This window comes from Perognathus longimembris, chromosome 17 (assembly GCF_023159225.1).
Source record: "Perognathus longimembris pacificus isolate PPM17 chromosome 17, ASM2315922v1, whole genome shotgun sequence".
NCBI lineage: Eukaryota > Metazoa > Chordata > Mammalia > Rodentia > Heteromyidae > Perognathus > Perognathus longimembris.
The window spans coordinates 44,872,170-44,893,132 of record NC_063177.1 but is presented as its reverse complement, the minus strand read 5'-3'; the positions used below and the strand labels follow the sequence as shown (position 1 = coordinate 44,893,132).

General features: G+C 43.8%; 1 protein-coding gene across 4 annotated transcripts; it reads left to right on the top strand.

Annotated features, from left to right (window-relative positions):
- Positions 1-279: 279 nt before the first annotated feature.
- Positions 280-20,449, top strand: Polg2 (DNA polymerase gamma 2, accessory subunit). 4 transcript variants are annotated; one of them, XR_007213744.1, is made up of 11 exons: positions 280-926; positions 5,158-5,284; positions 5,401-5,506; positions 7,981-8,154; positions 12,206-12,346; positions 12,460-12,540; positions 14,714-14,814; positions 16,706-16,867; positions 18,769-18,973; positions 20,016-20,059; positions 20,181-20,449. XR_007213744.1 is itself a non-coding variant. In XM_048366063.1 (8 exons), exons 1-8 carry the CDS (start codon positions 380-382, stop codon positions 16,869-16,871), a joined length of 1,443 nt encoding a protein of 480 aa, XP_048222020.1. In that variant the 5' UTR covers positions 280-379; the 3' UTR covers positions 16,872-16,919. The 4 variants fall into 4 exon arrangements, 1 of the variants encoding a protein (XP_048222020.1); XR_007213745.1 differs by lacking the exon at positions 20,016-20,059; XR_007213743.1 differs by having other exon boundaries at positions 20,016-20,449.
- The last annotated feature ends 514 nt before the right edge of the window (positions 20,450-20,963 follow it).

The following is a 20,963-nucleotide window of genomic DNA, read 5'->3' as shown; positions in this document are numbered from 1 at the left end:
AGTCTTGTGTTGAGCAGCTGTATTTAAGGTGGTGGGCGCTGTGCTCTTTTTCCCGGGTTGCCAAGAAATTAAAAGCGGACAACAGAGCCTTCAAAAAAGGCTGGTGGGAACGACTCCTCGGTTCCGTAAAGGGGCAGCCAACCAGCTGCACGGAGGGCTGGGGGGGCGGGGCGAGGCGGGGGCTCTCCGCCGGCGGTTGGCCCCCTCCATGGAGGGTGGGGCCCAAAGGTAGTGGCGCAGTTCCGGAGGCGGGGGCAGAGGCGCACACGCCCACTTCCGCCGCGCATGCGCCGCGGGACCGGTTTGTCACAGTTGTAGCGGTTTTTTTTTTTCTCCTTGAGTGTCGGCGTGTGGGAGAAGCGCGGCGCTCTCGGAGGAGATGCGCTCGGGGGCAGCCATCAGGGTCTGCCAGAAGATCTTCAGGTGTCTGTTCTCCGGGTTTGGGGGTCGAGTAGACGAGGGGCAGCCGGAGCGGTGGACGGACAGGTGCTCCTTGGAAGAGCACCTGGGCCCGCACGCGGAGGCGCTCGGGGACGCCGAGGCGGGGGCCGAGGCGCGGGGCGAGGCGCTGCTGGAGCTCTGTCAGAAGAGGCATTTCCTCAGTGGAACCCAGCCGCAGCTTAGCCGCGATGCTCTGCTGAACGGCAGCCACCCCGGCTTTGGACCTTTGGGCGTGGAGTTGCGGAAGAACCTGGCGGCGGAATGGTGGTCCTCGATGGCGGCGTTCCGGGAGCAGGTCTTCGCGGTGGACGCCCTCCACCACCAGCCCGGCCCGACGCCGCCCGGGGACCCGGCCTTCGGGTTCGTCTCTGCAGAAACTGTACGTGAAATCTTGCAAGACAAAGAGCTGAGTAAGGAGCAGCTAGTAGCGTGTCTTGAGGACTTAGTAAAAACTTCTGGCAAACTGCGTAAGAATCTTCTGCACGGTATGGCATTCTTCACCAGTTTTTATGCTTCTGAAAACAGGTTTGGGGGTCTGGGGATTGCATCTGGCCCTTTATTCCCATGCAAAGAAATGTTCCTAGCTTTTCCATCTCTTCAATATAGCCTATACTTATATTCATAAGTAGTAGATGCAAACGTTGCTGTCCAGAGGGAACTGTAAAGCTGTCCGCTTCACGGAGTAACCCATAGAACCTTAGCGTCCAGTTGAACCACCCTAGGATTGGACATCGAGTCAAATCACGTGCTTGATTGAACAATTTGTTCATTGATACCAAAAACATTCACAAATACTCCCGTGGTTAAGCTTCAGTGTGACACGTAACGTGATGACTCAAGAGCTAACGTTATTCCACAGCAAAAAGAAAAATGCTCCCCTCCCTCCATCCCTCCGTTTTTCTTACTGAGAACTGATCTACAACCTGTTGTTTCACCTTCAGGGTTTTTTTTTTTTGTTTTTTTTTTTTAAACCAGTTTACCAAAGCTAATGAGACTTAGTCGAGTTTTATAGGTGATTTTTTTTTTTTTTAAAGATACGCTCTGAGTATGTATCCCCAGCTGGCCTTTAACTCTGGATCCTCCTGCCTCAGCCTCCTGAGCACCGGAATTGCGGATTACCGGATATCGGTAGTTCTAGAGTAAAGTCACAGTAGTATGAAGCGCATTATTAGCATTTACAGTCTCAAATACAACGTAATGCAGAGATCATTTTAAAAAATCATGGAGGTTCTTGAGAAACGCTGCCTTTGCCATTTTGGTACAGTAGAGTAATTGAAAACACCCTGAAGGTCTGAAACTTAATGAACTTCTGAAAGTTAATATCCATATTGTAGCCTTTAAAGATGTCCTTAACTAAATAAAGCTAACTAAAACAGTGGTAAAAATGTGGTAATTTTGATTTCTGATTCTTTATGCCATGGAATCTTTCCTTTCCCATCTGATAATTGAAGTCACTGTCTTCATAGTTACACAGACTTAGAAAATAAGACAGCTCTTATTTTTTTTTTTTAGTTCTTATTTTCTTGCCTCTCTTACATATCCATTCAAGCATCTTTTCATGTAACATACATTTTCTTGCCTTTAGAAAGCTTGCCAAATCCTTCAACTGTCTTACTGTTTTTAGCTTAGTTACCAATCTTTCCTTTTTCTGTTGGTAGTGCTCTTTCTCTTTTCTGGCCCAGGTTTGAACTGTTTGGACAACCTCTCTTTATGAATAGCTTTGTAAAAGTCCTTAGCTATTCTGTTTCAAGAAACAGTTCTAGCATCATATTCATATCTGTGACTGATTATATGTTAGACTTTTTCCTCATCTTATTCTTGGACACATCAGTGATCTCGCTTTAGAGTCTGTTGTTCAAAAAATAACAAATGCTGAGTTCACTTCTCTGTGCTCCCCAGCTCCTGACTCCTCAATGTCTCTTCTTCCCTTGGTAGCTTCCCTTTATTTAAACAGGCTAAAAAAAAATTTTCTTTTTGGCCAGACTTTCTTATGTAGACAATCTATAGTCTTTTCAAATCAAGTAACACTTGACTATCTCATGGTAATGTAGCTTAAGTGGATAAAGACTTTTTTCCTTGATTTATTCTAAGTCAAAATGTGGAATCATAATTATATTTCTATATGTTGTAGGATAAAGCAAATACAGTTAGGTTAATGTTATAAGAATCAAGATTTTTTCCCATGAGAAAAAGGAAAAAAATGTTAAAATAACCGAAGTGAACTGGTAGTATCAGTGTGAACTGACAATTTCTAAAACTTTTTTGCAAACTTTCTTCATTGAAAGGACATAGAAGCAATGACACTCATTAGCATTGGGCACACCTGGTTCCCAGATCCTGGTTTCTAAAGTGAACCAGTGCTTGGAGAAATGGCTGATTCCAGGTCTGGGACAGGGAAAGTTCAAGGTAAGTTGGAAACACTAAATGGTGCTAGGAAGCAAAGAATTGCTTGAAGCCTAATGAGACACACAGAGACACAGATGCTGCCATTAGTAGGCTACCACTTATTTGGCACAAATTGAACATTCAAGATAAAAAGTGGTATCTGGGAATGTGGCTTAATGGTAGAGTACTTGCCTAGCATGTGTGAAGCCCTGGGTTCATTTCCTCAGTACCACCCAAACAGAAAAGGCCAGAAATAGTGCTGTGGCTCAAGTGGTAGAGTGCTAGCCTTGAGCAAAAGAAGCTCAGAGACAGTGCCCAGGCCCTGAGTTCAAGCTCCAGGACTGACAAAAAAAAGTGATGTCATCACGCACTAAAAGTCTGAGATTCCATAGTGTTCATTAAACAAGTAATTGAGGTAAAGGGGTGGAGAAGAAGGTGCAGAGAAAGTAACATTTTGAGAAGCTCTGTAATCAAGTAAGAGGAAAAATAGAAGAATCACCATTTTACAGTTTTACAATGTCTATTATAATTGACTCAAGTATCAGTGGATTCTAAAATATTGGGTGAAGGATCATAGGGAAGCCTGATATTGTTGGGGAGCAAACATTTACTACCCTAAAGGACTAAAATCTGGTTTGTCAATGGACGAATAATTACTTTGATACTGAGTTCCTCCTATTGTCAGGCAAGAGGATATACACATTAACAGTTTATTCCTGCTAAAAATAATTAACTCACAATAAATCATAAGGTTCTACTCAAATCCTAAGTGTGAGATGATTGGTGATTAGTCTGGACTCAAACCAAGAGTCTGCCTCAATTGAGCCAGCAATGGAAGGGTATGTCTGGAATCTGAGCATTGCTGAGACAGAGCTAGGAAGATTCCAAATCCGAAGCCAATCTGGGCTACATATTTCACTAGACTCCATATAAAAAAACAAAAGCCATTGAAAGCCAAGTTGATGGGGAAGGAGTCAGTAAATGTTCTCAGTCAAGAGATTGAACAGGCTGGACACCAGTGGCTCACACCTGTAATCCTAGCTACTCAGGAGCCTGAGATCTGAGGATTGTGGTTCAAAGCCAGCCTGAGCAGGAAAGTCCATAAGACTCATCTCCAGTTAACCACCAGAAAACTGGAAATGGTGATGTGGCTCAAGTGGTAGAGCACTAGCCTTGAGTTGAAGAGCTCAGGGACAGCATTAGGCCCAGAGTTCAAGCCCCATGACCAACCCCCCGCCCTCCCCCCCAAAAAAAGATATTGAACAGATTCAATCAAAATGCAGTGCATAAGAACTGGCATTGGATTATAGGCCTGTGCCTATAATCCTCACTACTCAGGAGGCTGAGATTTGAGGATCACAGTTCAAAGCTAGCCTGAGCAGGAATCTCCAGTTAAGTACCAAAAAAAGCTGTAGAGCTATGGCCCAAGCAGTAGAAGCCCTAGCTGTGAGTACCAAAACTCAGGGTCAGTGCCTCGGCCCTGAGTTCAAAATCCAGGACTAGCACACACAAAAAAAGTGCATAGACTTAAATTGGACAAGCAAAACGATAGTGTTTTATGGATGATGATTGGAGCAGATCAAACATCCCTGATGTTAGATATTATGCCACTGTGGTTAATTTTATGGTTTATAGAACATATTGTTTGGTCTTAGAATATTTTGAAGTGTTTAGGCATCAGAGAAAGTATGACAAATGTTGATAGTTGAATGTAGGCTTAGCATGTATTATATACAAGTATCTATTGTGCTATCCTTTGAACTTTATTGTAGATATGAAAACCTCCAAACTAAAGTTATGGGGGCCAAGGCATTGATGGCTCACACCTATAATCCTAGCTACTCAAGAGGTGGAGATCTGAGGATTTGGGTTCAAAGCCAGCCTGGGCAGGAAAAGTCTGTGAGACTCTTAGCTCCAATTAATTATCTCCAACCAAAAGCTGGAAATTGAGCTATGGCTCAAGGGGTAGGTAGAGTGCTACCCTTGAGTATGAAAGCTCAAGGACAGTGCCCAGGCCCAGAATTCAAACAGCAAAAAAGAAAAACAACAACCATACAGCTAAATGATGGTAATTTACGTCTGCCTATGTTAGCTCTGTGCTCCTGTATTAGCATTACTCTTATTTGTTGAGACAGGATCTCGCCGTGTCTCCCAGCCTGGCCTGGATCTAGACGACATCCTGCCTCAACCTTGCCCGAGGGCTGGGCTGACCAGCACGTCCCAGCATGCTCAGCCTTAACATTATTATCCTAGTAGTATGTGTATAGTTTGACAAAAACAGTTCAGGTCTATGGAACAGGTTTATACAATGATTGATTTGTCTTTTGACAGGTGCCTTGGAGCACTATGTTAATTGCCTGGATCTGGTAAACAGAAGGCTACCTTATGGCCTTGCTCAGATTGGAGTGTGCTTTCATCCTGTTTCTGATGCTAAGCAGATCCTTAATGGTATTAAAAGGTACAAAATGTAACAAATAACCTGATCTTATATTAAAGTAGTCAAGAATCAGAAAAGTCATTGTTAGATTATACAGTTTCCAAATACTAACTTTCTGACCTATTTCATCTTCCAAGAATTGGTGAGAAGACCGAAGCTTCACTGGTATGGTTTACTTCCCCAAGGACTTCAAGCCAGTGGCTTGATTTCTGGTTGCGTCATCGGCTCCTATGGTGGAGAAAGGTACTATAATAATAACTTTAAGAATCAGTAGGTAGGGCTGGGAATGTGGCTTAGTGGTAGAGTGCTTGCTTAACATGCATGAAGCCCTAGGTTCGATTCCTCAGTACCACAGAAGCAGAAAAGGCCAGAAGTAGTGCTGTGGCTCAAGTGGTAGAGTGCTAGCTTTGAGCAAAAGAAGCCAGGGACAATGCCCAGGTTCAAGCCCCAGGACTGCCAAAATAAATAAATCAGTTGGTAAATTGTTCTTAATGTGTCTGAGGTAGAGCTTCTGTATTACAAATCAAATTTGATTTGGTGCCCCAGTTTTTCGTGTGTGTGTGTGTGTGTGTGTGTGTGTGTATGTGTTAGCATGTGTTAGTTAGCATTGTGCCTGGTGTCACTCTACCATTGAATCCTTCCTCCAGCTTTGCTGTATGTTTAAGAGCTAGCTATAATAAATCAAGTGCAGAGTGGATTTTTTTTTTTTTTGTCCTGGGGCTTGAACTCAGGGCCTTGGCACTGTCCCTGAGCTTTTTTGCACAAGGTTAGCACTACCACTTTGAATAACAGCTCCACTTCTGGTTTTCTGGTGGTTAATTGGAGATAAGTCTCATGGACTTTCTTTTTTTTTTTTTTTTTTTTGCCAGTCCTGGGCCTTGGACTCAGGGCCTGAGCACTGTCCCTGGCTTCTTCCCGCTCAAGGCTAGCACTCCGCCACTTGAGCCACAGCGCCGCTTCTGGCCGTTTTCTGTATATGTGGTGCTGGGGAATCGAACCTAGAGCGTCGTGTATCCGAGGCAGGCACTCTTGCCACTAGGCTATATCCCCAGCCCCTCATGGACTTTCTTACTCGGGCTGGTTTTGAACCTTGATCCTCAGATTTCAGCCTCCTGAGTAGCTAGAATTACAAGTGTGAGCCACCAGAGCCCAGCCAGAGAGGATTTTTTATTGCTCCAGATAAGGGGGTTGCTTTGATAAAGTCTTGTTAAGCTCAGATGCTTTTGCTGCTCAAGGTGGAATAGAGTTGGGCTGTTGCCCACTCCTACAGTCTCAGATTTTGCTGCCTAACTCCTTGATCTCTGTGTTAATCAAAATGATTTTGGGGCTGGGGATATGGCCTAGTGGCGAGAGAGCTTGCCTCGTATACATAAGGCCCTGGGTTCGATTCCCCAGCACCACATATACAGAAAAAACGGCCAGAAGTGGCGCTGTGGCTCAAGTGGCAGAGTGCTAGCCTTGAGCAAAAAGAAGCCAGGGACAGTGCTCAGGCCCTGAGTCCAAGGCCCAGGACTGGCAAAAAAAAAAAAAAAAGATTTTGTCCTGAAATGAAGTATGAAGTCAGCATTTTTATCTTACTATTGTCTAGCCTTTCCCCAGTTCTTAAAAATTCTCAAACTTAGCTGGACTCCAGTGGTTCATGCCTGTAATCCTAGCTACTCAAGAGGTTGAGCTTGAAGATCACAGTTTGATGCCAGCCTGGGCAGCAAAGTTCATGAGACTCTTATCTCCAGTTAATCACCATAAAGCCGGAAATGGAGCTGTGGCTCGAAGTGATAGAGTAGTCACTAGCCTTGAGTGAAAAAAGCTCAGAGACCTTTCAAGCCTCAGGACTGATCAAAAACAACAACAACAAAAAATCCTCAAACTTCACCTACACTAAAGGAAAACCCACAAATCATCAAAGACTGCACAAAAGGGTCGGGACTATGTGATACCTCCTTTCTTCTTCACCATTCCTGGGGCTTGAACTGGGCGTGGGCACTGGCCTTGAGCTTTTGTGCCCAAGGCTAGTGCCAGTGCTGGCTACCAACCACAGTCCTCAGATCCCAGCCTTCTGAGTAGCTAGGATCACAAGTGTGAACCACCAGTGCCTGGCTTTGTATGTATGTATGTGTGTGCATGCATGCATGTGTGCATGTGCGCATGTGCACATGTCATGTTCCAGCATAGGGGCTTGAATTCAGGGCCTAGGCACTGTCCTTTAGCTTTTTTGCTCAAGGCTGGTGCTCTACCCTTTGAGCAATACCTCTACTTCCAGTTTTTTAGTAGTTAATTGGAGGTGAGTCTCACAGACATCCTACTTAGATTGGCTTCAAACTGTAATCCTCAGACCTCAGTCTCCTGAGCAGTTAGGATTATAGGCGTATCTGGCAGTTCTTCATTCATTGCATTAGTTTCTATGCAACTTCCCCTCTTACTAATCTGTCTCAAAAAGGCTGGACAGCTGCAACAGGTTTTTCTTAAGACTTGTTTCAGATTCAAAACCAGTTTGTTGGGTAATAGACTCATTTGTACTTAGTAAATATAATTTTTATTTGAGACTTGCCTAGTTTGGGTCCACTGTTGGATAAAAGTGTCAGGCAACTTTAATTCTGAGAGGAAGACTCACAAATAACCCATGACTTCACAGAAGCTCTAATACTTAGGTCAAATTATGAGATCGATGAGAGCTATCTTAGTAAATTAGCAAGGCAAATGTAAACTTTCTTTTCCAGTTTGCCATGAGTCCATCTAACTTCAGCAGCAGCGATTGTCAGGATGAAGAGGGACGGAAAGGAAGCAGACTTTACTACAATTTTCCCTGGGGAAAGGAGCCAATAGAGACCCTGTGGAATCTAGGAGATCAAGAACTTTTGCACATGTATCCTGAAAATACGTCTAAATTACACGTATGTTTAAACTCAAGCTCCTGGGTTGTTCACCCACATCCTCTGTGATCAGTCCTGAACCACTTGAAAATAACAGCAGACACAGTGCTTCCCAACCACTTCATACTTCAAGATGTGTTTTTCAAGTGACACACACGTAACCACAATGCAAGCTTCAAAGGGAGAAAATTAACATGAGCCCCCTCTTTTCACAAAACCCTTCAGATGTAACTAATTATCCCATAATACCATTTTTAGGTCCAGGATCCAACCCAGGGTGGTATATTTAGTGTAGTTGTCATGTCCCTTGTCTCTTTCAAATGAGTCCTCCCTTCTCTCTCTCCTGTCCTTACTGGCTAAAACACTTTGGAAGAATACAGGCAGTTGCTCTGTGGATGGTCCCTTGGCATGGATTTGTCTGATATTCCCTCATGATTTGCATGGTTTTGCCAGAAATGGCAGGAAGTAGTGCTGCACATGCTCAGCACCACATCAGGAGACATGGCATTGGTATGTTCTTCCTGGGGTTAACTTGGCCCATGTGGTTAAGATGATGTCTTCCAGGGTTCTCCAGCATTAAAGCTAATAAACGTTTATATATTCAATAATGAATATAAGTAAAAACCTAAGTAACCCTTGTCACTAAATTTGATTTTCCAAGTTGTAGCATCGACAGCGATTCTTGATAAAAATTAAGTAGGTACTGTCCACTTGACTAGATGGTGGTTTTTGTTTTAGTTTACTGCTTATATCATTCCTTCCAGATTTATTCGACAGCAGTACAATGTAGGGTAAAGGTTTCCCTTCTGCCCCATTTATTCATTTATTTATTTTTAATTTTTAGAAAATTGTATTTTTATTATCTTTAAGTAGTTGTACAAATGAGTTTGCGTTCAATAAATCTTTTTTTTTTTTTCCTTTTTTTTTTGCCAGTTCTGGGGCTTGGACTCAGCGCCTAAACTAAGCACTGTCCCTGGCTTCTTTTTGCTCAAAGCTAGCACTCTGCCACTTGAGCCACAGCACCACTTCTGGCATTTTCTGTGTATGTGGTACTGAGGAATCAAACCCAGGGCTTCATGCATGCTAGGCAAGCACTCTACCACTAAGCCACATCCCCAGCCCCTCAATAAGTCTTTATAAATACATCTTGATCCATGTAACTCCAGCCCAACCCCTCCCCCTCCCCTCAATTTTCCTAGTTTCATAGGATCAACATGGAGTATTATGACTTCATTCTCTCCCCATTTTCTCTCTTCATTCGTCTGTCCCCATCCCCTCAGCACCCCCATACACCTTTCAAGTACTAGTTTCCTGGACTGTTGAGTTTTTCTAAGGAATTACACCACTTGACTTCTTCCTTGCATATGCTTGTGCAGGCTTGCCTACGACCCCGTATGTGTTTCCTTGTATATTCATTTATTTTTTTTAATTAAAAACTTTATGGGGTGGGGATCAGTCCTGGGGCTTGAACTTAGGGCCTGGATGTTGTCCCTGGGCTTCTTTGTGCTCAAGGCTAGTGCTCTACCACTTGAGCTACAGTGCCACTTGCGGCTTTTTTTTTTTTTTTTTTGAGTAGTTTACTGAAGATATGAGACTGATAGGGACTTTTCTGCCCAGGCTGGCTTGGAACCAAGATCCTCTGATCTCAGCCTCCTGAGTATAGTTAGGGCTACAGGTATGAGATCCTGGCACCTGGGCTCTTGTATATTTATAAATTAGGTCTGGCTTCCTCATATGAGGGAAAACCCATCCTTTTTTTTTTTTTTTAATATTGGCATGAGCTCACAGGTTCCTATTTTTCTCACAATATCACAGATCCCTTACTACATTGTTTTTCTTGATCCTTAGGTTGTCTTAGATTTGACCACTTCTCTGTTGACTTATCTCCACCATTCTGTCCGCCCACACTCCTTACTTTTTATACCAGTGGATTGCTCCAAGATCATCTTATGTTTTCTTGATCCAGCTGTGGAGTTAGCCAATTCTCCAAGGAATCTTGACTGCTGTGAAAGGAAAATTGCACTGACAACTTGAGATTCTTATTGTGAGGTACACTCCTTCTGATAACCGTTGCTTCTGGACCCTCTTGTGGACACAGCTGGGAAATTGTAGATGATTACTTACACACACATTTACATACCTACCTCATGTCTGGATCTGTCTATTCTAATCTTAGGAGCTCATACATGTTCCTCAAATTCCATTTCAGTGCCACAGGGTTTATTCTAGCTTTTCCTCTTTTCAAATTTCTAATTCTTTTCCTGGATGATAAGGAACTTGGCTCTGAATATCTTCAGTGGGCTTATTTGTTTTCATTTATTGCATGTAACTAAACTCGATACCCTGCTTAGGCGAAGATAAACCCCTGGTATGCCAGCCCTCCCCCCCTCTTCCTTCGGATGGATATTTGGCCCAAAAGAAGGAAAGAGAAAGAGGCTAGCAGGAAAGCCTGACCCTGCACATGCTACTCTGTCCTGGAGCCCCCTCACCAAGCATTCTTAGCAGATGTTCATGTAGCTTGCAGGAAGTTTTATGCAGTATTTTCGGTGTGCTTGTGTTTGACTTTGACCTAGCACCTGTTGTCAGTGAAATTTTCCACCGCTGGTGTCATGTTGGTGCTCAAAAAGTTTTAGAATGTGGAATCTTTGGATTTACAGATTAGGATTGCTCCACCTACAGTTTATACGATGATAATGGAAAGAAAAGGAATGGAGGTAGAAGCGTTACTGTGTAAAACTAACTTTTTTTTTTACAGGTGACTTTTTTTGTTCAGCCGTGGAGCTTAAATTCAGGGCCTGGGCACTGTCTCTGAATTTTTTTGCCCAAGACTAGTGCTCTACCACAGCACCACTTCCAGTGTTTTAGTGGTTAATAAAAGTCTCATGGGGAGCTGGGAATATGGCCTAGTGGCAAGAGTGCTTGCCTCCTACACATGAAGCTCTCGGTTCTATTCCCCAGCACCACATATATGGAAAAAGGCCAGAAGGGGCGCTGTGGCTCAGGTGGCAGAGTGCTAGCCTTGAGCGGGAAGAAGCCAGGGACGGTGCTCAGGCCCTGAGTCCAAGGCCCAGGACTGGCCAAAAAATAAAAAATAAAAGTCTCATGGACTTTCCCGCCCTAGCTGGCTTCAAACTTCAATAGTCAGATCTCAGCCTCCTGAGTAGCTAGGATCATAGGTGTGAGCCACCAGCGCCTGGCTACAGGTGGCATTAAAAACGATTGCTACCAATTTCAAAGAAATAAATCTATCATTTCTTGATTTAAATTATATGTATATATATACGTATATGATAGTACTAAACCAATTATGTAAATAACCCTACATTTTAGAAAAGCCTACCACAAATCCCTTTCCCTAAGCACATTAACTCCCCCCACCAGGGCTTTCCTGACACTGATTAGTAATCTTCAACCTATATTTTACATGCTTGATGATGAATGGTAATCCCAGCACTCCGCTGGGCTACAATAGACCCTCTCTCAAAAGAAACAAAATCGGGCTGGGAGTATGGCCTAGTGGCAACAGTGCTTGCCTCGTATACATGAAACCCTGGGTTCAATTCCCCAGCACCGCATATATAGAAAAAGGCCAGAAAGGGTGATGTGGCTCAGAAGCCAGGGACAGTGCTCAGGCCCTGAGTCCAAGGCCCAGGACTGGCAAAAAAAAGAAACAGAAAATCAAGGATGCATTTTCCAAATACTCTTTCCCACTTAGGAGGCGTTGAAAAGGTAGTGCTCCCCTAGCCCCACTCCGGCTGAGTTAGTTCATCCTGCCTGGGATGAGTCCAGGCTAGGCTGGTGATGGGAATGCGGTTCTCTCAGAGCTGACAACAATGCCCAGCAGACCGGGCATGAAGCATGTGCTTTGTAAAGTGAATTTATAATTTTGTATTCAAACTCTGTAATTGTAAGATGCATAATTTATTTTATTTTTTTGTCCAAGACTCAAACTCTGTATCTGAGCTCGAGCTTTGGCTCATTCTATCATCTGAGCCACACCTCCAATCCCTAAGATAACGTAACTTAAAGAAAGCTCTGCTTAAAGCGTGCTGTTTTGTTCTTTTCTGTCTAGGGCCGAGATGGGCGGAAAAATGTGGTTCCTTCCGTTCTGTCTGTAAATGGGGATCTGGACCGTGGCGTGTTGGCTTACCTCTACGATTCTCTCCAGCTCACTGAGAATTCCTTTGCAAGGAAGAACGCCCTTCATAGAAAGGTGCCTTTGATATTTCAGAGATGGGCCTGGGACACAAGATTATAGGCTCTTATTTTGCCTTTTTGATATGAATTAGACTTCTTTCTTCCTTTTCCACCCCTTATTTGCTTTAGGTCCTTAAGCTTCACCCTTGTTTAGCCCCTATTAAGGTTGCTTTGGATATGGGAAGAGGCTCCACAGTGGAACTAAGACAGGTGAGTTAAATGAGTTTAAATGTCGTGCTTTCATTCTAATGGTTAGTGCAGGTAAACCGGGAAAATTGCCATGGGAAGGTTAGCTTTGATTCACTTGATTATGAGCTGCAGATCAGTAGAGATACCCTGAAATATAGGCTATTAAGAAGCTTTCGGGCTGGGGATATGGCCTAGTGGCAAGAGTGCTCACCTCGTTTACATGAAGCCCTGGGTTTGATTCCCCAGCACCACATATACAGAAAATGGCCAGAAGTGGCGCTGTGGCTCAAGTGGCAGAGTGCTAGCCTTGAGCAAAAAGAAGCCAAGGACAGTGCTCAGGCCCTGAGTCCAAGGCCCAGGACTGGCAAAAAAAAAAAAAAAGAAGCAGCTCTCAACAATGTAGTGGATTTTTCTGTTAAAGTCATATTCACTCAGTTTCATTTCAAATGAGTTGATATGCTTTTGAAAAGTAAAATATTTATGCAGTGAATTATCCTTGTTGGCATCAGCTAGGTTCTACATTGACAGCTTTCATTTTTCTAATATGTCTGTTGTATTAAATATTCTGGAGACAAGCCAGGGCCTGGTTTTTGTTTCTTTCCTGAGACTCCTTCAGCAGTCATCATTTTTGAGTGAGAGAGGACACAGGAGAGATTTACACTCAGAGTCTCCCAGCTTTTTTTGGCTCCCAGTCTAGGAAAGTGGATGATAGTGAACCCCTGCAAAGAGAAGACAATGGCTTATTTCCTCTGGATTTGGGGGGGGGGGGGTAGGTCCTCTCTAACAGCCTGCCGCCAACAAGTTCCTAGGGCTTGAAAAGGAATGTGGGCAGTCGGTCTCACCCCTCCCTGCCTCTTCCCCTGGGACCATTTGCTAATGTCCAAAGCATGTGTAGTTGTCACAGGTTTTGTGGATTTATGGGGTTGTATAGCTCCAGGTGCTAAGGGGGTTCACTGTGTCAGGTATGCACATATATGTGCATGTATGTGCGCATGGATGTACATTTGTTCTGGGGATGGAACCCAGAGCTCGAGCATGGCAGGCATGGTGCCTTATCACCAAGCTATGCCTCACTACAACTTTTATACTTCCAGACAAGCTTTTTTTTTTTTCTTAGAATTCCACCAAAACCAATTACTCTCTTGAAACCTTTTGTGTAGTTGGCTTTTGGAATCGCACACTTAGATTTTCTGATCCTTAAAAGTTCCTGGCTCTTAGGGTAAAGACACTTACACATCCATGTTCATTGCTGCACTGTTCACAATAGCTAAGTTTCGGAAACAGTCCAGATGCCCTTCATTGAGTGGATCAATGGAATTTTATACACCCGTTAGAATAATGTCATTTGCAGGGAAATGGATGATCTAGAATAAATCATGTGAAGTAAGCCAGGCTCAGAGGGACCAATGATGCATATTTTCTCTCGTATGTGGAAGCTAGATCTAAAATACACCTAGGCATGATAATACATACATGGTTCAATGTATTTACACACAGACTAAAGGAGGGTATTTTTAGGGGAGGAATCCAACAACAACAAAGTGCTATTTATCAAAAAGAATACCAGGAAATGGACATTTTGGGGGTCAAGGCAGCATAGGAATAGAGGGAAGGGAGGTAAGCAAATATTGTATTAAATGCACACAATGCAAAAAGTGAACTGTGTAACTTGTGGATAGGGATAGAGATGGGAGGGGAAAATGGGGGAAGAAGGAAGGAGTGACATTGTCAAGAAGCACTGGACCCATAACCTGACTTATGGAATTGTAATCCTCATTATACAACTACAGAATAATTATAGTAATTTTTTTAAGTAATGTTCTTACAAAAAAAAAAAAAGGCCCTTGTTCTTCCTTCTGTTCCTGATATGGCCCTGTAACCCTGGGGTGAAGTTTATGTCTCCAGTGAATGTAGAGTTTACATTTCTCTTTAGGAAAAAAAAAGATTTTGGGTAATAATGATGGTAAAAATTACTATTTGGTGTAAAAATGGCAGATTTTCATTTAGCATTCAATTGGCAGTGCTTGATTTCATAGAAAGTTTACTAAATTTATAAAGTGTATAAATTATAAACAATATTGTATAACTAAAGGAATTGAAATCTATTTTAGAGATTGAAAATTTGTGGTTTCACAAAAAATAAGATACTAGCTCCTTTTTCTCTTGTATGTGAAGTCTTTGTACTTTCTTCCAGGTTTGTCAAGGGCTATTTAATGAGTTACTAGAAAGTGGAATTTCAGTGTGGCCTGGCTATCAAGAGACTGTGCATTCCTCAATGGAGCAACTTTATTCAAGGTAAGAATCATCTTCCTTATCATTAAAAATGTATTTTACTCCGTGTTTGAGTATATATCTTTATGATAATAGAAACAAGTAATTAAGATAAGTGCTCACTTTCCCTTTTCCAAAGCCATGCCCCTCTCCCTTCAGCTAATCACTATAGCAGGAATATGATTGGGCAGGTGTATTTGATTGCATGCTCAGTATAATTCCAAGACTCGGTCATGAGGCATGACTATCTGAGTCACCAGTTGACCGGGGCTGAAGTTAAGTGCGCCTGATGCATTTGTTGAATTAGGACTGGGGGCATGTGAATGGAAAGCCTTTCCTTGCTGGCATTGCAGTTCATTCCAAGACTTAGCAGAAGAAAACGTTATCCATGTATCAAAGGAAGGATGGAACTTGGCAGTTCTCACAGCTTCTAAAACTTTATTCTTTGACTCATGTGCTCATAATCAAATACACTGATCTTCTTATGGTTCATGTTTTCTAGTCGAGATATTTTTGTCTGCACTTAAGTACAGTAGTAAACAAAAGTGTTTTTGTTTTTGCCAGTCCTGGGGCTTGAACTCAGGGCGTGAGCACTGTCCCTGGCTTTTTGTTTTTGCTCAAAGCTAGCACTCTAGCCTTTAAGTTACAGTACTACTTCTGGCTTATTCTATATATGTAGTGCTGAGGAATCGAACCCAGGGCTTCATGTATACGAGGCAAGCACTCTACCACCGGGCCATATTTCTAGCCCCAAGTGACATGATCTTATAAAGCTTAATTTTAGTGGAACAAAATAGATAACAAGCAACAATACCCCCCCTTTGTGCAATTACTAAATATTAATAACAAGCAAAAACCCAAAAGAGAAAATCAGTAATGGAATAAATAAATAATAGTTTCTGATGGAGTTCTATAAATAAAATGAGCAGCCAGGCTCTGGTTCCTCACACCTATAATCCTAGCTACTTAGGAGATTCAAAGGATCATGGTTCAAAGTCAGCCAGGACAGAAAAGTCCCCATGAGACTCTTACCTCTAGTTAACCACTCAAACAGGAAGTAAAGCTGTGGCTCAAGTAGTTAGAGTACTAGCCTTCAGCACAGAGGGGCTCAGGGACAGTGCCCAGGCCATGAGTTCAAGCCCCATAACTGACATAAATAAAAAATAAATAAATAAAAAGAGCATTTAATGAGATAGTTCAACTTGGTAAGCAGGATGCCAGTTAATGATTATTGAACTAGAAACTATAAGATAGCATACTAGGGGCTGGGAATATGGCCTACTGGCAAGAGTACTTGCCTCGTATACATGAAGCCCTGGGTTCAATTCCCCAGCACCACATATACAGAAAATGGCCAGAAGTGGCGCTGTGGTTCAAGTGGCAGAGTACTAGCCTTGAGCAAAAAGAAGCCAGGGACAGTGCTCAGGCCCTGAGTTCAAGGCCCAGGACTGGCAAAAAAAAAAAAAAAAGATAGCATACTAAGTTATTCAGCTAGAAACTATAAGCTAGCATACCAAGTTGTAAATGAGTCATGGATTTGGCAGAACTGGTTGTATACCAAGTCTTCATCACAGTTGGGTTTTTTATGAGACCGTAGTCTAAAATAATTGTTGTTGGATTGTAGTCAAGTTCCAAAGGTTGCAGTTGTGAGGGTCATCCTGATGTTACATCACACGATGTAGCGAGGAGCCAGGGTGGATATCTCAGGTGACTTCTCAGTTATTAATGTAAGCTCAAAATTTTGGAGTATGATTAAGAAACAAAATTGACAGGTCTTTTTCGTTGAATTCTCAAGCTATGACTTTGCGAGTTTTTGAGTTGAAAAGTGGCATGAACTATAAAGCAGTGAAAGCTGGTAACGTGAAGATTTAACTTTATATTGTGCTCATGTATTTGGTTTAACTGATTTTCTTAGGTATGATGAAATGAGTGTCCTTTTCACAATCTTGATTACGGAGACCACGCTGGAGAACGGCTTAGTGCACCTGAGAAGCAGAGACACCACCATGAAGGAAATGATGCACATAGCCAAACTAAAGGACTTTCTAACCAAGTATATATCAACGGCTAAAAACGTGTAGGCTTTCACATTCATGTAATAAACATTCTTCTCTTCTTATTCAATTGTATTATGTTAACTTAGTTCCTTAAATCCCTCTAAATTTATAAATTCCTCTATATTTATTTGATTCATTTGATTTTTTTATATTTTATTCATTTATTTGTTATTTATTGTCAGTTGTGGGGCTTGAACTCAACCTGGGTACTGTCCCTGAATTTTTCGTTCAAGGCTAACATGCTACTTACTGCTGAGCCACAACTCTACTTCGTTTTTGAGTGGCTAATTAGAAATAAGAGTCTCACAGACTGTCCTTGCACAAGCTGACTTTGAACTGTGATCCTCAGATCTCAGTCTTGTGAGTAGGATTACAGGCAGCACCCAGCTAATTTGTTTTTTTGTTTTTTTGGTGTTTTTTTTTTTTTGCCAGTCCTGAGGCTTGGACTCAGGGCCTGAGCACTGTCCCTGGCTTCTTTTTCTCAAGGCTAGCACTCTACCACTTGAGCCACAGCGCCACTTCTGGTTTTTTCTGTTTATGTGGTGCTGAGGAATTGAACCAGGGCTTCATGCATGCTAGGCAAGACACTACCACTAAGCCACATTCCCAATCCTGATTTTTTTATTATACTTTTGATATATTTTGTTGTATTGATGATATATTGAGCTACACAAAACAAAAATTCTACTGTACTGATTTAAGCAAATTGGGAATTTTCTTACCTCACAAGAAGCTCAAAAGCTGAGCATGTTGACATACTAGCATTTGGAAGGCTGAAGCAGGAGGATCACAAATACATAGCTTGGGCTACATAATGACATCTTATCTCCAAAGAACAAATTGGGATAGGTGGTCTATCACTAGTGTAACTTTAATGGGGACTTAGGCTTTCTTTCTTTTTTTTTTTCCAGTCCTGGGACTTGGACTCAGGGCCTGAGCACTGTCCCTGGCTTCTTTTTGCTCAAGGCTAGCACTCTACCACTTGAGCCACAGCACCACTTCTGGCTGTTTTCTATATATGTGGTGCTAGGGAATCGAACCCAGGGCTTCATGTATACGAGGCGAGCACTTTACTACTAGGCCACATTCCCAGCCCTTATACATTAATTTTTGAAATGTTAGGGGTAATCTTAACTATTGTAGCTTATTTCGTATCTGATTCCAATAGACATATTCTTTAGCTTATCTCAGATTGGTTATTAATCTAGGCAGCTGAAAACCCAGATCAGTTTGTTACTTCCAAAACTGGCGATATTCTGATCATTTCTTCTTTGTTACCTAAAGTACTTCTATGAAGAAAGACTTTTCCCCTCTTATCTGCTTACCTAGAGGTATGAAAAAAGTAGGTAGGGTCAGGCCTGGACCCTCTAGAGTTAGAAATCACAATCCTCACACGTTCCCATCTTTGGCCCCAGGAGCCTGTTCATGTGGGCTTGCGGTCATGCTGACACCACCTTGGTAGTCCTCAGTAGTGTCCACTGGGTTTTGGGTTTGGTTTTTTTTGCCAGTCCTGGGGCTTGGACTCAGGGTCTGAGCACTGTCCCTGGCTTCTTTTTGCACAAGGCTAGCACTCTGCCACTTGAGCCACAGCACCACTTCTGGCCGTTTTCTGTATATGTGGTGCTGGGGAATCGAACCCAGGGCTTCATGTATACGAGTCGAGCACTCTTGCCATTAGGCCATATTCCCAGCCCCTCCACTGGTTTCTGTTGGGTTGTTTCATTGTCTTTCGGGTCCGGGGATGGGAGGGCTCACTGTCCTGGTAGGAGACACCTGTGTCACCACCACATGTCACCTGGCATTCCGCATGGCTCACTGGGCTTTGTGTGTGTGTGTGTGTGTGTGTGTGTGTGTGTGTGTGTGTGTGTGTGTGTGTGTTTCTTTCTCTGTGGTATGAAGATACTGCTGAACTTGCCCAGAGTCCTCAGGTACCTCCAGATAGCCAAGGAGGAGAATGGACACATGTATACTGATCAATAGCAGAAGAGGCCAAGCTGCTGGAGGAGCTAGGGATGCTAGGCGGGGATGATGAAGGGCAAGATGGAGCCCTGGGAGGAACAAGAGGATGCCCTTTTCTTCCGTATAGAAAAGATAGGCCGTCAGGATCCATCGCCAAGCTGGAGGAGGTGTGTAGCAAATGTTAACATTGCTCATGAGGCTCCGGTTGTTCCTGCACTGACCATTAGTGAAATAGCCAAAAGGGTTCTCAAAGGGCCAGGCTGCTGGTCACCATAAAGATGGTGGTGGTAATGCTGTCGGTGGCAGGGAGGAGGCAGATGGCAGCGGGCACTGGCTCTGCTCAGACCCTAACATTGGCTGGGTGGAGGCCCTGGCATGACAGGCTGCTATTGGCTGACAGGCTGGTATTGGCTGGGATCAGGGAATCCAAGCAAGGATAGCCTGGGCTGAGGGTCCCTGGCCCAGAAGAACCTATTCCCCACAAAGACCTGGCTTCCCCCACCACGGGACTTTTGTCCCCAGGTGTGCGAACCTATGGGACCTGCCCAGTGAGGCAACAAGACTGGGCAATGGAGTGGCCCTGGGAATCACACCTCCTTCACTGGGGAAGTCTCCTCCCCATCTCCACTCAGACCCGAGCATACAGGGTGCGTGCGAATTCAGGATCTGGGGGATGAGGTGTACACCATCTGGGGTGTCATTTACACTCTGACCTCCATTCAGAAGGGTTCTGACTGAATGCTGGGTAGACAGGCATGGAAAAGCCTCTGGAGCCCTGGCCTTAAGCAGATCAGAGTTCGAGCCCCAGCCAATGCTAAGTGTAATGGGAATGCAAAATGAGCTTCCAGAGGGCGGGAGGACCGCCTGTGGGAAAACATTTACCCAAGGGCTGGCCTGGGCCTTCCAGAGCAGCCGCCCCCGCTGACTGCAGATAGTAATGATTAATGATCAACTGGCACTTCTGGTGCACACTTTGCATTGCAAGGAATTTTGTGTGGGAAGTGCTGGGACTGAGGGGGTGGGGAAAGACAATCCATGAAAATAAATTACACTCTTCCCTATTGGGTATTTTCTATGTTTAGTGTGCTGTTTCCTTATTTGTATCCTACCAGATTCTTAGCCAGGTGTGGTGGTGCATGCCTATAATCCCAGCACTCAGGAAGCTGAGGCAGGATTCAAGTTCTCCACTCCCTCCCTTCTCTCTCTCAGAAGTAGGGACTGATGTTGCAAGCCTGTGGGTTGCCTGAGGACAGGTAAGGTCCTTCCAGGAAAGGATTTTATCTTCACCTCCGGTAGCACTGGCTTTCCTCTTATCTGTGACCCTGTGGCTCTGGGGCAGTCCCTGACCTGCTCTTGCTTTCTGTGTCCTACCAGGTTTAGTGGAAATCCGTCCTTTCTGCCGAGGACCAAGGGAAAGTGACAAGGGGTGAGGCCCAGGTAGTGTTGACAAATGCACACCCAGGGGGTCACACTAGAAAGGAAACCAGTGATTCTGATACTCAAGGAGCTGAGTCGGGGACAGAGCTATAATCTCAAAGACATGGGAAGGACTTCCAGCTTCCAGCAATGTCCCATCTGCCCCTGTGGTAGATTGGTGGTTTCCCAGTCTAATCTATTAAAATATGTACTTACGTTTGTGCATTCTTAAAAAATGATGTATGCTGGATTTCACCACCAAAAACAAAATTGAAAGACAATGTGCATTTCAAAAAGAACTTCAAGACACGAAACACCTGACTGCTGAAATGGAAAACCCAGTAGATCTTCTTTCTCTTCCTCTTCCCTCCCCGAACAATTCAATCTGGAGGCCATCGGAAGGGGCTGAGTGCATGTCCCAGCAAGGATGGAGGGGAACAGCATAAGTGGGACCTGGCTGTTAGGTGTCTGTGCGGCGGAAGGTGCAGTGTGGTACCGGGGCTTAGAGCCCAGTGCGTTGAGAGGGGTGTTCCCGTGGGAGGAGGGGCATCCTGGAAAGGTGACTGGTGGTGGTGGCACTGAGTAGGCGGGGTGGGCGGAGCTTCGTGTGGCTATGGAGGGTGGGTGAGTGTTGGCAGGGTGAGGAACTGCCCTCCAGAGAGGCTTTTCCAGCCTCCAGAGCCTCCGATGGGATCAAGTGACCAGCTCAGTGTACCTTTGCGCCGGTCTTTCCTGCAGCGT

Excerpts from the sequence above, each read along its gene's own strand:
- Polg2 (XM_048366063.1), top strand. The coding sequence starts at position 380 with ATGCGCTCGGGGGCAGCCATCAGGGTCTGCCAGAAGATCTTCAGGTGT. Across the intron at positions 5,507-7,980 it reads GGCTCCTATGGTGGAGAAAG|TTTGCCATGAGTCCATCTAA; the intron begins GTACTATAATAA and ends TTTCTTTTCCAG. Across the intron at positions 14,815-16,705 it reads ATGGAGCAACTTTATTCAAG|GTATGATGAAATGAGTGTCC; the intron begins GTAAGAATCATC and ends TGATTTTCTTAG.